The 15,281-nt window shown below is 48.2% G+C and overlaps 3 protein-coding genes; 1 reads left to right on the top strand and 2 right to left on the bottom strand.

Moving 5' to 3' along the window:
• Positions 1–285: 285 nt before the first annotated feature.
• Positions 286–1,529, top strand: GSTUM_00004609001 (uncharacterized protein). XM_002836270.2 has 2 exons: positions 286–544; positions 603–1,529. The coding sequence occupies exons 1-2, from the start codon at positions 426–428 to the stop codon at positions 1,414–1,416; spliced, it is 933 nt and encodes a 310-aa protein (XP_002836316.1). The 5' UTR covers positions 286–425; the 3' UTR covers positions 1,417–1,529.
• Positions 1,530–1,784: 255 nt separating this feature from the next.
• Positions 1,785–5,160, bottom strand: GSTUM_00004608001 (uncharacterized protein; the record flags this gene model as incomplete). XM_002836269.2 has 10 exons in its annotated part: positions 1,785–2,521; positions 2,621–2,680; positions 2,748–2,886; positions 2,983–3,217; positions 3,273–3,303; positions 3,379–3,413; positions 3,487–3,526; positions 3,575–3,743; positions 4,909–4,939; positions 5,007–5,160. 10 exons carry the CDS (start codon positions 5,158–5,160, stop codon positions 1,928–1,930), a joined length of 1,488 nt encoding a protein of 495 aa, XP_002836315.1. The 3' UTR covers positions 1,785–1,927.
• Positions 5,161–7,304: 2,144 nt separating this feature from the next.
• Positions 7,305–9,182, bottom strand: GSTUM_00004607001 (uncharacterized protein). XM_002836268.2 has 5 exons: positions 8,616–9,182; positions 8,453–8,556; positions 8,274–8,394; positions 7,717–8,221; positions 7,305–7,654 (listed from the first exon to the last, which is right to left on the bottom strand). The coding sequence occupies exons 1-5, from the start codon at positions 9,108–9,110 to the stop codon at positions 7,521–7,523; spliced, it is 1,359 nt and encodes a 452-aa protein (XP_002836314.1). The 5' UTR covers positions 9,111–9,182; the 3' UTR covers positions 7,305–7,520.
• Between the last annotated feature and the right edge of the window lie 6,099 nt (positions 9,183–15,281).

Here is a 15,281-nt window from a genome sequence, read left to right as displayed (position 1 = left end):
CGTACGTTATTCTTGGTGTGAACTGAGTACTCCACCAAGCGAGAGACCTATTAACCGTACCCACAAGGGTATATTTGGCAACTTAACCTCAAGTAACTATTCTATAACCTCTTGGAGGACCTTGTACGAATGCTACACTAATACAAGTACTAGTACAAATACGGTACTCAAGTACAAGTACCAAATTTCTCCCTGCCCTTCCATCCCAGCGCGACCCGATTTTTGTGCTTTTCACAGCCCCTCTCTATTCTTTCTTCCCCTCCTGCCCAACTTCCCCCCCTTCCTCCCTTTTCTTCAGTTCACTCTCATTCTTCTGCCCTCCCATCCCATACCACTCCACCTGCATTTCCGGAAGCTAATTCTTTGGTATCATAAAGAGAAGAAAAGAAAGAAAAAAAAAAAAAGGAAGAGTCCCTCGTCCAGCGATGAGGGATAAGCGCTGGAATGCCGTTGCTCTTCTGATCCTGCGCATATCACAGCTTGTGCTGGCTGTGATTGCGCTAGGACTGGCCGCTTTCTTCATAGCTAAATACCCTGTCGCATGGTAACCCCCCCCACCCTCACGCCTCATAAAACAGAACAATACCTAACCGCAAAAATAGGTATGCAGCCTTCACCCTCACCACTATCTGCTTAACCGTTGTCTGGATCCCCCTAGTCCTAGGCCTCTTCTTCACGGGCAACCTCCTCCCATTAGTCGTGATAATCGTAGACGTACTCATAGCAATATTCTACATCATCTCGATCGCCACAATCGCAGATTACAACCCTGAAGCCATCGGCGGGTCCTGCGCCTTCTACACCTTCTCGCTATGGGACTGGGACACGTACTTGTGGGTGATCGAGGACTGCGACAAGCTGAGGGGCCTATTCGCCATACTGGTCTTGGAAATGTTGACGTTCATCGGCGCGATTATTTGGGACGGCGTCGTCCTGTACCAGAATCGCAGTGGGAGGGCTGGGGCTGTTGACGCCGTTGCGCAGAATGCCATGTATGGCGGCGCCGGCGCCGGACGGGTAGCGGCGGTAGGGGGAACGTATGGGGTGTCGAAACCTATGATGAACGATGCGGCTGGATACTATGGGGGACAGACCTCTCTGCCACAGTACCAGCCCATGAATTCCCCGACTTATCCACCTCAGGTCGGATCACCAATCAGTCCGTATAGTCCTTACGTGCCACCGCCCGTGGCACCGACGATGCCACAGCAGGCCGCCGTGATGCAGCACCAACATCAGAACCATCTGCAGCAACAGCAGGTTCACCAGTTACAACAACAGCAACGTCAGCACCAACAACAACAACAACCGCAGCAACAACATCATCAGTTCCAGCCGCCGCCGCCGCCGCCGCCGCCGCAGCAGCAGCAGCAGAATCAAGGACCGTTGCCACATGAGTTGGGTGGAATGCATTAGTGGTAGTGGAGTTTCCTATTGTTTTGATGATATGGCTTTGTTTATGAAATGGATTGGGTTTGGTTAGGTTCGTCATGTATGTTACTTTCACCGCTTAAGATCTTGACCCACGCGATTATTTTGTTTCCCGGATTCATGCGACCGCTTGCTTGTTTGCATCGTTCGCTCGCTCGCCAGGTGTTGTGCGTGTTGTTGTGGAGTGATGGGCAGTTGTGTTTGCTTGAAATGCTTCGAATTCGCTTAGGATATCACCATATAGGGGCCGCCCGGGTCGACAACCTTTTCTCTCTCCGGGTCATGGGTGGTCACCCATTGCGATTAATTTACCCATTTATTCCGCCACGGCTGGTAAAATGGTATGGTGGTAATCTGATACAATATCGTGATCGCTCAATAAAATACATTTACATACACCAAATACGTATAGTACCACCCATCCTTTATTCGCCCCTCATCCACCTGTCCACTTAGCCTCCCTCAGACTTACCGGTGATCTTCACATATAATCTATTCAAGACCCCCCAACCAACCCCTTCTCCTCAGCCCCCTTCTTGACAAGCACCTCGCCGACCAGACTTCCCCCCTCCCTCAACACCTCCCACTCACCAATCCCGGCGTTTTTCGGTGCCCTTCTCACCCCCCTCCCACCCCCTCCGATGATCAGATTTCCCGGGCGATACTTTGGATCCGCCTTTATTCTCCTGATCACGCTGTTGTGTGTCTTGACGGTATCGGGGATGTCACGGACCTCGCCGCAGGGCAGCGGCCAGATAATGGGCTTCCGGGACCCGTCGGGTTGCAAGTCCATCCTGCGAAAGGGGAGGTACTCCATTAATTTCCAGCCGTAGGTTCCGGCTAGGGAGAGGCCACAGGAGGGGTAACGAAGACAGTCGTGGATTTTACCGCGGGTGTAGGAGTTTAGCAGGTAGGTCTTCGGATCTGCCGCTTGTGCTGGGGTTGGGTCCGATGCCGGGGTGCGGGCGGAGGAGTGGGAGCCGGCGTGTGCGATGTGGGTGGAGATTGGGGCAGAATTCGCGCTCTGCTCCTGCTCCGGTTGCTGGAGCGTTTGCGTCGGGTTATCCGCCGAGGAAGTGGTTGACGATACCTCAATCTTAAGTATCCCGTCGCCAATTAGCACAGGATCTGTCGAGGTCTCGGATGTTTCAGGGGCCAGCTCGTTGGCTTCGAACTCGTCTAACCAGACTTTCATTTGCTTCATGCGCTCTTTGTCGAATACCACGCCGGCTTTGCGGGCTTCGCGGACCTATTATTAAATTCGATTGGTCACGGTTTATCACCCGGTCTGAAGGAGGGGGCGAGAGGAGACTAACCATCCAGACTAACGGCCCATGCGACAACGGTTCCTCCCCGTCGGGTAGATCCCACCCACCACCGATAACACCGTGCGCACCAGGGAACCAAACCTCCTCGATATCCTGCTCGGCCTTCTCGTCCTCGTCGTCCTCGTCGCTCTCAACGTGGATGTTCAAACTCATAAAACTTGCGCTGTCGCCGCCGTTGCCGGCGATGTTCAACTCCTCTCGACTCCCCGAGAATCGCTGTAACTTCGGACCAGCCTTGGCGGAATTGCCGTTTTGGCAGGGGTGGCCGTTTTTATTATTCTTGTTCGATTTTGATTTGGAGGCGGGGCGGTGGCCTAGGGCGGACTCTATCAGATGTCCTGTCCCGAAAGAACGGCGGCGGGCTAGTTCTTGCAAGTCGACTTTTTCGACGAGGTCTTGGCGGAATTTAGCGCGGCGTTCGTCGATGCCAACTGCATGCCGGATTACTCGGGCGGTACCTATTTACCTGTTAGTGCGGGGTTCAATGTGTCATGGGGTGGGGGAATGGAGCACTTCTAGCGGTATAAGAAAACCCAGCAGACCTCTTCAGTCATGCGTTCTCAAATCTAGGAATCGAATTCACAGTGTCGAATAGTCCCAAAAATTGGACTCTGCGCACCGGTCTGGCGAAAGTTTCCCGGAATCCGCTTGTAGCTATTCCCCGGGGCGTGGTCAATAAATCGCACAAAATATCACCTGCTTGCTAGCCACTTTGGATGAACAACACATTTGTACATATCCTGCTCCCGAGCACCCCACCCCACCCCCTCCTTCCTCTGCTGCCAATTTGAGAAGGTCTTCCAGGCGAACATAACCATCTCCTCGTTCCCTTGCGAGACGAGCCCGACATGGTCCAGCATTTCCGCCAGAAAACTCGCAGTGTAGGCCCCGCGCGAGAACCCGAATAGGTATATGTCGTCTCCTGGCGCGTAGAAGCGCATTAGGAACTTGTACCCACCTATCACATGTTGATCGAATGATGTACTGCCGGTGTTTCATAATTTCCCCCCCGTGTTAGCCTTTTCCCCGGTATCTCGATATCACAAGTGTTGCGGATTTTCCATGCCCAACAGCTGCGTCTAGGGCTTTTCGATACCAGGATTTAAGCCCTGATCCAACGTGCACCCGCGATAACGTCCCGTTGGTGATGTATGTGCCTATTCCGGCTATCTCGCATCATATCGTTAACATTCTCTGCAACAGCAATTGTGTAAAACTTGGCCGAAAGAAAAGAAAAATAGAGAGGGAAAGAAAGAGTGAGGTAGTCCCTGTTGGAAATAGCTGCTCGCCATGCCAACAGCTATCATGACTGCCACGACTACAACTACTACGACTACTACCCAACATGCTCAGAACCTGTCTGACATGTTTGCAACATGTACGACATGTCCCAAGCATGCTCGGCATGCCGTTCACACCACCACCCATCATTCATCCACCCGTCCGTCCATTCGTCCGTCCGTTGATTTGTTCATTCGTTTGTTCGTTCCCGTCTGTTTGTCTCCCCCACCCCCCCGCCACTTCCATTTGTTGTGGCGGACGTTCTCGTTATGCGCTTCCGGCGGGGAAGGATGCGAACGTCGGGGTAGTTGTGGCCGTCGGGGTAGTTGTGGCCGTCAGGAGTCGCGGTCTTTGTTCCTGTATTTCCTTTGTTAGCGGGGGAGCGCGGGAGATAGCGGGGAGGCGCGGAAGGATATTGGAGAGTTCTTGGGGAGCCTGTTGTTTGTCTTTCTTTTGTTAGCACGCGAGCACATGAGAGGGTATGGAGTGGGGGGTGTGAGAGATAACGCTAAGGGGAATGGAGGAGAGGAAGGATAGCTGATCGTTGTCGTTTATTTATACTCCTGTTTTTTCCTGTTTAGTTAGTGTCGCGGACAAGAGAGAGTTGAGCAAGCGAGTTGATGAGTGGGTTGTTAGGAGGAGAGAGAATCAGAGAGAGAAAATTTTTCATACCCCTCTTCATTGATTGCCGCCCGAAAGCCTTGGCGTTCTATTTCGGTCGAGTGATAGTCTGTGACGGCGGACCTACCCCCCCCCCCACAACGGTGATTGTTAATTTACTACTCTGGACTTCGATTATTTTTATTAGTCCCACTTACGTTGGTAATAATGAACTACCTCACACCATCCAAACCGACCCGAGAACCACGCGATCATTAAGTCAGCATATATTCCCCTTGCTTTTTTCCAAATTACCGAACACTTATATATATAGATAAGTCCAACTGTGATAATGAGACGACATACACTGATCGCTCCCCTCCCGATCCAACATCCTGAATATCTTCAAGATATTCGTGTCCCCTCCGCTCCCCTTGAATTTATTCCCCGTACCGTCGAAGCACAAGATCAACTTCTTCCGCTTGTACGTGTGAGGGGTGCTAGTCTCGGGGTGATACATGCTTGTGTTGTCCGGAGCCGCGGTGGACACTGGCGTGGGGATGGGAGTAGGGATATGTATGTGGGGTCAAGTGGGGGGCGCCAGTTTTGAAGTGGAATTGGTGATCCATTGTTTTCCTCTCGAGTTACAGTTGTCAAGGCTAGACTATGGCAGACTCTTCTTCCAAGAGATACTGCGAGGAGGAGGAGGAGGAGTGGGAGTGGGAGTGGGAATGGGAGCGCGGATTAGAGGCTAGAGTGAGGGAAGGAAGAAGGGGCTAGTCAAAGAGAACAACTATCGGATTAACAAATGAAGCGATGGACAAGACAAGGTAGCCTTCGCCCACTTGAAAATGGAAGGGGATGAAGGGAAGGGAGCCCAACTGGAAATACAGGTAATAGTTCAAACCCTTATACGACGGATGATTCACAAAGAGACGGCGTATGATATCTATTCAAGTACGTATAGAATGAAAGACTTCTGTGCGGGGGGGGTGGGAAAGCGTTGGCCAGACCTATGGATGTGCCGATATTGGGCGAGGGAGGGGGGGGGGTATTTTATTTCAATGCGGCCGTGACTCGGTCTCTTTTAAAAAATAGTACCGTAGTATCATAATTTCCTTTCCAACTGAGACAGAATACGTGTATTCTACAGCACGTGATGGAAAGCAAGGTCTCTTCTGGGGGTATTTACCGGGCGAATCGTAGGCAGTCCGAGGGAGGAGGGCATCTAACTTCTGGGTGTAGAGGGGGTATGCCATGTGTGAAGATCTAGGTGCATGCGAGTATCATGTTGAATTTTTTTTCTCTTCAGAATTTACTTTCACTATTACTATCACATCTACGGTAACAGATGTGCCATACGCATGGCAGCCATTCCCAGCACACAATAACTAAAACATGGCTATTAAGAAGTTGCCAACTGCGATGGGAGACCAGTGAACTCCATCCAGGTAATGGGTTCTCAAGATAGTACTGTATACCATGGTTTCTCTCTAAGCAACAGCCTACCTCCCATTTTTTCGCATTGGCATTCGCGTTCATATTCTCTCACTCACTCACACACTATACTCGAGTGCGAGTACCTGTTCCTGGCGTGAAGGTAAATTCAACCACTTGTGCATGATGCTAGGAGGCTACCAGTAACCTAAACAGGCTGTCACATACCGGTATCGTAGTCGACTCGTGCCGGAAATTTCTCATGACGCACTACAATCATCCGAGCTCCCGATCATCTTAGATATCTCTGGGGGAGGGGGCGCCTTCCCTTGCTACGCCATCTCAACCGAGATCTTCTCGCGTATCTGTTTCCCACTCTATCCTGTCTGGGGTCCCTTTGCGAGCCGTGGGGCGCCCTAACCCTTGTAGTCTTGATTAGTGCCAATAATCGTGTGCTCGTCACTCTGCTGTATCATACTCGAGTACTCGAGTACTCGTAGGGTATCGAGAAAGAGAGCTGAGGAATTGTGCGAACTAAAAGCCCTCAATTCGCTCTCGAACACCTTGGCATCTGTACTGTACTGTACTTGTACTCGTATCAGTGGAAATCGGTGCATCAGGCCACGGTAGGTTTAGTTTAGCAAGTTCGCGGAAACGAGAAAAACCTGTCAATGAGACCCTAGGTACCCCACTGGCTCATGGGCCATACCTCATCAGGGACCCGGGCGACTTTGCATTGCTTGAATCCTGTCTTGGCGTCAAGGTATTTGTATGCTTTTACTCGTATGATAAATTTATGATGTAGCAAGCCATCCATCTTGAGCCTTTCCCCCCGCATCCGGAGATATTTAGCGGGTAACCAAGAGCTCTTACGGTGTTGTATCTTAGGAAATTCAAGCTTCTTTGAACATTACCGCTATCCTTCCTCGTTACTCTCCAGCTTGTGCATCCAGATCTCCGCTCAGCTGGGCTAGAGTACCGTATTCTCGGCTACCATCTGGGATCAATCGGAGCGGAAAATGCCTCAATGGGGTAAGAGCCTGTTTTGGAACCAGCGAACTATGGGATCAGATTGTGCCCTCTGTACTCGAGTGCTCGTCCTTGTGTCTCCGCACCGAGTCGGCAACCGTTTACCCTGTCTTTGGTCTGTAGTATCTGTTGCAAGGGGACTCCAATTCTTGGCACGGAGGCGTGATTACTGAAAGCCAATCATGAATGAAGATAGGATACGGTGGGTAACTAAGCATGTCTCGCGCATAGCAGACCTTGGATAAATACATGCACACGATAGCAAATCCTCACCCCGGGCTCTCAAAGGGAAGGGAAAAGATAATTATGGGAAGGAATATAAGGTCTGGCATAGTCGTACGGACAAAATAATGATCAGAGTTTATAGAGATTCCTCAAAAAAAAAAACGGGAAGACACCGCTCAGATACCCCAATTATTCCGGTATGGGTCCATCTACGATAAATGGCTTGTCCTTGGAAAGCTGGGATATGGACTCGTCGCTGAGGTGTAGTGTGTCTTGGACAACCTGGGGTGGAGTGAGAGCGAGCCATTGACCGACACTAAAGTCTAAATTCACGGGGGTTATTAGGGTCGACCTCAAAGATTTCAACGGCCAGTTAACTCCTTACCGGTGAACCTCTTTGCCTGGAGGACCTCTAGGACAATGACGTCTTCGGTTCCGGTATTTTCGATGTAATGAGTCTGACTCTTGGGGATGTATCCAACGTCACCCGTCCTGAAATCGAAGGTTCGGGAGTTCCCTTGGGCTGCGTAGATTGTGAGGCGCGCAGTTCCAGACAAGAAATATGACCATTCATCCGAGTCCGGGTGCCAATGAATCTCACGAATGGCTCCGGGCTTGATGGTTACGAGGGCAGCAGCGAAATTCTCAGCAATGGGGAATGTATTGGAGTCGAGGATCTTGACGGTTCCCCCGGGCGCCTTGATCGGCTTTTGCAGGGACCAGTGGTAAGAGTAGCTTTCCTTGTTGGGAATGATACCAGCTGGGCCGGTGACATTTTGCTTCTTGATATCTTCCGGTGCTTCGGTGCCCGGGAAAATGAATAGCTCGCCCTCTGGGATATCGTCGAAGGCTCTTTCGGGAAGCTGGAAGTTCTTGGTAAGGACCTCTTTCTACGCGATTCGTTAGCTCAATGCGAGTTATGCTAGATGGCCGGATACTAACAGGATTGAGTGCAAATGTCTCGGAGACAAGGAAGGTGCTATCCTCAGAGAATTCGCCGTCGTCGAAGACCAACAAGAACTCGGTTCCGTTCTCGAGGCCTTGAATGGAGTGGGGTACACCACTAGACTCATGTTGACTATTTATGCACGAATCTAGTTCTGGGACCAATAGAAACATACCTAGGAAAGAACCAAACATCTCCCTTGGTGACATCATCGATGAATGTCTGACCGTCGACATTCATAGCCTGGATTCTAGCTGATCCATTCAACATCAGGGCCCACTCTCCAGCAGTATGCCCTATAGGGTATCAGTTTCAATGGCTTATTTCATCAGAATGACATGGCGTGACTTGCAGTGTAATTCACGGTATCCTCCTGCCTCAAGTCTCATGTTGACGCCGGCCATTTCTGTGGCAGAAGGTAGCACATTGATGTTCTGCTGTCGACTCCATCCAGCTCTCTCCAATCCGAGCTTGACATGGCTCAACCCAAGAGGCCACTCCGCCTGTTTGACAGCACCATGATCTGTTGTCGGTGGTGCGAAGGAGTCTGGGTGTAACTTCTCGAGCTCGACATCATGATTGCTGGCAATTGTACCACCGCGGGTACCTCTCAATGGCTGCGGTTCGGTAACATTCTCAAAGTTTAGAATACGACCCTCCGGATCATCTTCATCTTGCCCAGGTGCAAGCTGCACTGGCGCTCGGTTTGCGCTCTCCGTTGCAAATGGAAGCTCCGGGTCATACCCCCGTAGGGACGTGGGCCCTCGGAGATCCCCCGAGACTGCATATGTCTTGGTAGCAGCCTGTGAAAGGGGCGGGGCCGGAGCAGACATTACCGCAACGAGCCTAAGAAATAGAGGGAGAAGATAGTACTTTGGGGACATGGTGGATGTAGGATGCGAAGATGAAGAGAGGGCGAACTGTGAGGAGAAGAACTGGGAGAGGGGCAACCGAATCTTTTGTAGCGAGGAATATCAGGAACTATCAGAAGTCGGTATCGGCTCAATGGGGGAAGGGCAGACGGCGAAAATCCCGTGGTCATGCAGATATCTGATGCGGTGATTCATGACAAAACTCCCCACATGCTTTCTGCAACGCTTTTGGGGAGCCAAGTAATCCCCCCATCATTCCGTGGTGCAATTAATATGGTATAGACGCGTTACAAGCGTGGGGGTGGGGCTAGATTCTGCCAGAGTAAATGAGGACGACATGTTTACTCTTGTGTGCTTACAGAGCTTCGGCCATTCTACTCGTCACCCCCGATTAGTATTCAAGACGGCAGCAACCCGTCCTGAAATGTTGGAGAACATGATTCTTACGCTCAATTACCCAGAAAAAAAAAGGTGGTTGACGGTTCAGTTGTTACATATGCAATTGGCACTCCCTTTCCTTCCTGCTGCTCCCCTATCTCTCTAAATGGAGACAGATATTATATTGGGGGTCTGTTTGGATACAACCGTTCCGTTCCGTTCTGCAACCGTTTCCCATATAAAATCACTCGTTCTTGCGTTTTGAAAGGGTCACTTTGTATGTGGCAGCGGAACAGAACGGTTGTATCCGTGGTGGGCCCTTAAAAAACCTTAGAGTTTTAACCCTCATAGAATGTGGATAAGAGTCTCGTCCCTGATTAAACAAGGTTATACCTAGTTAGCCTACTTAGGCGAGGTATGATAACTTACCCAGTGCTAGGGTCAGTTTCGGTTGCGGGACGGTGGGCCGGCGTACCTGTACGAGTACTCGAGTAATGCGGTTGTGGTGGGAAAAACTCGCTGGGGAAGCTGGAGGATTCCTAGTAACCAAGTCTTGGTTGCATAAAAGTTAGATTACCTTAATATATGATAGGTGCGGGCGATAAACGGTGTGGGGCTATCTGAGGGGTATCTGATCTGAATCTCATGTGCCGAGTCGGCCTTATGTAGCTGTTTAATAATCACACTATTTACAAGTTAGTTTCCGTTTGCCACTAGATGCAGGAGCGGGTGCCCACGAATAATCTGCCGGCACCCGCTTGGCTTCGCTGCCAGCAATAAGACTGATCAGATCGGGGGGTAGCAGGCTATACATTTGGATGCATTTTTTTGCAGTAGATGTTTCTTCTATTAGACCGCTTGTACCCACGCCCCATCAGCACGACACGTAAACCTAGGTGCCACCCAATTCTCACTACTCCAGCTTGTAGTACCCCCGGCGCCTTTATAGGAAAGGATAGCCAAAGTCATGCTAATGGATATCGGGGACGGGAATTGAAATACTCATCAGCTATGCGGCGGGTCCGGTGAAGTCTTGTGTATCGTACAGTACTGGTTCGGTGACACCATTACTAGGATAATAAAGTAGACTGAATGGGGTGACGTCATTGTGCGAGAGTGTGAGGCATCCTTTGTGTGATCTGTTTTCCCCTCCGGTAGATTCTCGTCGGTTTAAAGGTTTAGTAGTGGTATCAAGTATGAAGTGCTAGATTTCTAATTGCTTCGGTCAGCATGTTGGACTAGGGCTATGCCGAGCAAGATGGATACGTACTCCCTTGCTTCACCTAGTACCGTAGAATCGTGTCGGGGGCTATGTCTTCTCGGGAGTTGTGTCGGGATCGCGCATACGCGGGGGAAGTGTGTTCTAGTGCTGACTCGAATCTCTCGACTATTGTGTTTGAAAAGAATGATGTCTAATGCTGATTCTAGTTTCTACACAGATTGTACTCGTATATGTCTTATTCCGACATACCCCCGGAACTGACATAACCCCGACACGATTCTACGAGGAATCGCTGGCGATAGACCAGGCCCATTGCGAGGGAGCGAAATGCCCTACGGTAGTCTAATAACTCAGGAACCCAATCAGTGGAAGGGCGTGATATCATACCGAGTTATTAGAAGTTGGGCCATGCTATGACAACCTCTACGAGATCCAGCCGCGATTGCGAAAATCCCCTTGGCTCTTTTTAGGGGGAGGAGAGAGAGGAATAAGCTTTTGCGCCGGGCTTTCGACATACATTGGTAGCAATCTTGCCGCCCTTCCGGTGCGCCGTGTTGCCTGCGCGGGTATACATCGGGGTTCGAGAGTTTCGAGTTTGTACCATCTTGGCGACGAAGATTGGCCCCACCCCAATGGCCTATTTCGGACACTCACAACTCATCCGGAAGCGGTCGAAATTAATGCCATAGTGTAGGCGATCACTCATGCTTTCTAGCTAGATATGGGAATTTTACTACTCCACCATGGTGGCTGAGGGGCAAGGTGCCATATCAGATATTATCAAACTCTTATAAAATTAAAAGTAACTTTCGCCCACTACCATTACCTCTGGTATTGCATAGCGGACATTCACCAACAGAGCCTGTCGTGCAGGGATGGAAATATCTAGGCAGTCCTAAAGGTTCCAGCAGAATCCCCAGTTCGTTGTAGAGTGACATGACTGAGGTTTTACGGTGAAAATGTCTCTTTTTGGTATAAAATGAATGGGAAACATAGCCTTTTAATTATTCCTGCTCTATTTCCCCAAGTATCATAATAGTTATTGAACATGTACTTGCCCATGTGTGAACCACATTGGGTGGTAATACATTGCACAATATGATACCTCAAATATGGTTTTTGGGAAGAGGTGTTGTAGGAAGTATTGATTCTGGAAAATACATGTATAATCCCTAATTTTTATCATAAAAGCTTAATAAAACAATATAAATATGTCCTAGACGTAGTAATGTATACGATATATAGATGAGCCTGAAGCATTAATTCAGAATGAGAAAATATATACTATTTTCAAAAAAAAACATAATATTGTAAATTTTAGTAATACAACCCCATGCAGGTGGTAGCAGGACGCACGCCAGAAATTCCACACTCTTTAACAACTTTCTGAGTATTATGAACCTCCACAATATGCTAATCGATGAAACCCAGCAAGCTACAGAACCTGAGCGGATTTCTGTTATCAATCAGTATGCGGAAGGAAATTATTACGGCCGGATCGCCACAGAAACTATAGTCTCAGAATGCTAAGCTCAGCAGATCGTCGAGCGATGAAAAGCCAGAAAAACAATACACTAGGAGGGGAGGAGGGGGTCACTCGAGGTCAGAAAGCTGGGCCCTTGTGACGTTTGAGTTTTGTAAAGGGCTATCGTAGTAGAAATATATCTGTATTTTGCCGGACCCCGAAGTCGCGAGGCGGGTGAGGCATGCTTTGAGAAATGGCAAGTATTGTTAATGCTCATTGGATTTATTCCCAAGCGCTAGATATCAAGTTATACGGTGAGACTAGTGGACACAAGTATCTGTTGCATATCTCTACTTCGACCGCAGGCAAAGGACCTAGGATGGTCAAGCTTCCTTAAACCCTTCTAGTGATATATACGACACTTTCATGACAATACCAGACCCTGTTACTGTCTCTCTCACCCCATCCAACTCTTGGCCAATCTCCTGATGCACACGGTATTGCCTCACAGAGGGAACCCCGTACTGGTACCAGAGATTCTAGCTGGGCGGGTAAGATTTATGAAGAATGGTTTAGGATATGGATCTGTTGGTTTATTCATCTCCCTCCTGTTTCTCCGTTTCTCCGTTTTTATTTCCTCCTTTGCTCCCCGGCCGGAGGTGCCCCGTGTTTAGAGAACCATTCTTTAGAGAACCATTCCAGTAGAGAGCAGTATATTATGGATCAAGGGGTAAATATTACTGGAGATCTAGTCCCAGGTGCATCTTGATTGCCAATATCTGGCATTGCTCTCAGGTCCAAAGACGGGGAATCTTAAACCAAGTTTCTCTGCCCAAGTGCTTTTTCTTTTGGCTTAGGCAGCACGGATGAAGCTCCCTCGCAATGTTGAGGCTCATTTTAGACAATACTCCCATGGATTGGATCTTCCAAGTGATGAATTTCAGGATATCATACGGTTCTTAATTAGTAGCAGGGTCTTCTACTCAGCGAATCAGTGAGTGATAATTTATGACGGAGAGCCCTTGTTCAATACAGCTGGGGTTTTTGGCTAATTCCTAAGGTACGATATCATGCAGGAAAACCAATGGCGAGCACTCCATCCTGTTCACTATCTGAAGTGTAATTCATCTCATGATAATGTACGAATATTTCAGAGAACTCGGTTGCCATATGAGCCCATTATTGGAAGCAGGTCCAGACTTGTGATAGGTCGGGCCAGCTAATCCGGCCCCCTCGGACCAAACGTCAGAGGCGTGTGCTCCCCCCCTAATAAAAATGATGAATGTCTGGAGTAGTAAATTAACAATCACCGTCATGAGAGGGGGGGTAGGTCTACCGTCACAGATGATCATTCGGCCGAAACAAAATGCCAAGGCTTTCAGGTGGCACTCAACTAAAAAGGGGTATGAAAAATTTTCTCTCTCTGATTCTTTCTCTCCCTAACAACCCACTCATCAACTTGCTTGCTCAACAACTCTAAACTAACAGGAAAAGACAGGAGTATAAATAAACAACAAAGAACACATATTCCATCCATTCTACTGCCCTTTCACATCCAGATCTTTCATATCTCCCACACCCATCTCCTATCCCCTCTGGGCAGTCCTTATACTAACAAAAGAAAGAACAAACAACAGACTCTCCCAAAGACTCTTCAATATCTTCCCGTTCTCCTAAGCCTTCTGCACACACTGTAACTTGTTCGCAAGATGCTAATCACGTTATCAGTAAATGGAACAATAGTTGGCAGGTGGCCTGTTCTACCAGAGAGGAGGCGAGAGTCAAGAACTAAAGGAGGCTTCAAGGGTGTACTGAGAAACAAAGAGATAACAGTTCAACCAAGTATATTGAAATACTGTCTGTTGAAGTCTGCCTTTTCTATTGAGGAAACAGGCAGTCTTTAAATACACAAATCTGTTCGTGTCTAGCATGAACAAAACTAATCAAAGGTATCAAGCGATACACTTCGGTAAAACAAATCAAGTATCAAAATGATACTTAGAACAAATCAAGTATCAAAGTGATACTTAAAACAAAACATAAAATAAAACCAAGTATCAAACGATACTTAAAACAAACCAAGTATCAATGTGATACTTAAAACAAAACATAAAATAAAACCAATAACTGAGTATCCATACCTGTTATATTTCCCAAAACAAAATAACTGTTTAAATAAACAAAACCTAATAATCATTAAAAGTGGAGTCCGAGAAGCTAGAGGCTTCAGTTTCCGCTATAAGTTCTTCGTCATAAGTATCACACAAGGGATAAGAAAATATCCTAAGGAAACATTGAGACTCAAAGAAATGCAGGTTACAGTAGTCACGAATACCAGATTTATGCTGTACATCTACCCAAGTGTTATTGCAATCAGGATAGTAGTCTACCCAGAGAATAGCGAAGTAGTCTTCATGTTAGATAATATCACAGTTCAACAACAGTTCAACAAGCTGTTCTCACAGCCTCATATTGAGTTCTACATAGTTTGACATCGTTATGGTATTCGGATAGTAAATGGTAACCAGGTACGATAGTGCAGGACTTGTTCCATTGTCTGGTTTTCCTCATTGCTGCCTTTGAATTCTGAATCAAAGTATGGTGCCCAGAATCCATCCTGGACTTCTAGTTTAACTTGGCATTACTCAGTTTCCGGCATAGTTGGTGTCTAGCACATCGTGATGTAATTAATCGTGGATGGTAGAGAATCATTTGGCATATTATCTTCCCACTACTTATTCACCATGTCTATAGCGTGCTCCAGTCCTTACAACAGTTTCCAACTGTTTTCACTCCTTGGGTAACCTTTCTATTTGACCAGGAACTACTCATTTCCATGCCAATAGTGGTGGTCTTGGGTTTCTTCAACTTTCCATTCATCCTTCTTATTGATGATGATAGGTGTAGGGTGAGAGTGGGATCTTCAAGGAAACTCAGAGTCGTCATTAGGGTGGAAATATTTGACAGCGGAGGTATGGAAAACGGCCGCATTGTGGCAGTACATGGGTCCATCCATCTAGACAGTGTAGTTTTCTGTATGCTCATCAATGGATAAGACCTTGAACGG

The sequence above is a fragment of the Tuber melanosporum genome, assembly GCF_000151645.1.
Source record: "Tuber melanosporum whole genome shotgun sequence assembly, scaffold_14, strain Mel28".
NCBI classification, from domain to species: Eukaryota; Fungi; Ascomycota; class Pezizomycetes; order Pezizales; family Tuberaceae; genus Tuber; species Tuber melanosporum.
This window is presented reverse-complemented; position numbering and strand designations above follow the sequence as displayed.

Coding starts and splice junctions, on each gene's coding strand:
- GSTUM_00004607001 (XM_002836268.2), bottom strand. CDS start 9,110: ATGTCTGCTCCGGCCCCGCCCCTTTCACAGGCTGCTACCAAGACATAT. Junction 8,395..8,452: donor GATGTTTGGTTCTTTCCTAG/GTATGTTTCTAT, acceptor ACATGAGTCTAG/TGGTGTACCCCACTCCATTC. Junction 8,222..8,273: donor AGACATTTGCACTCAATCCT/GTTAGTATCCGG, acceptor CGAATCGCGTAG/AAAGAGGTCCTTACCAAGAA.
- GSTUM_00004609001 (XM_002836270.2), top strand. CDS start 426: ATGAGGGATAAGCGCTGGAATGCCGTTGCTCTTCTGATCCTGCGCATA. Junction 545..602: donor GCTAAATACCCTGTCGCATG/GTAACCCCCCCC, acceptor CCGCAAAAATAG/GTATGCAGCCTTCACCCTCA.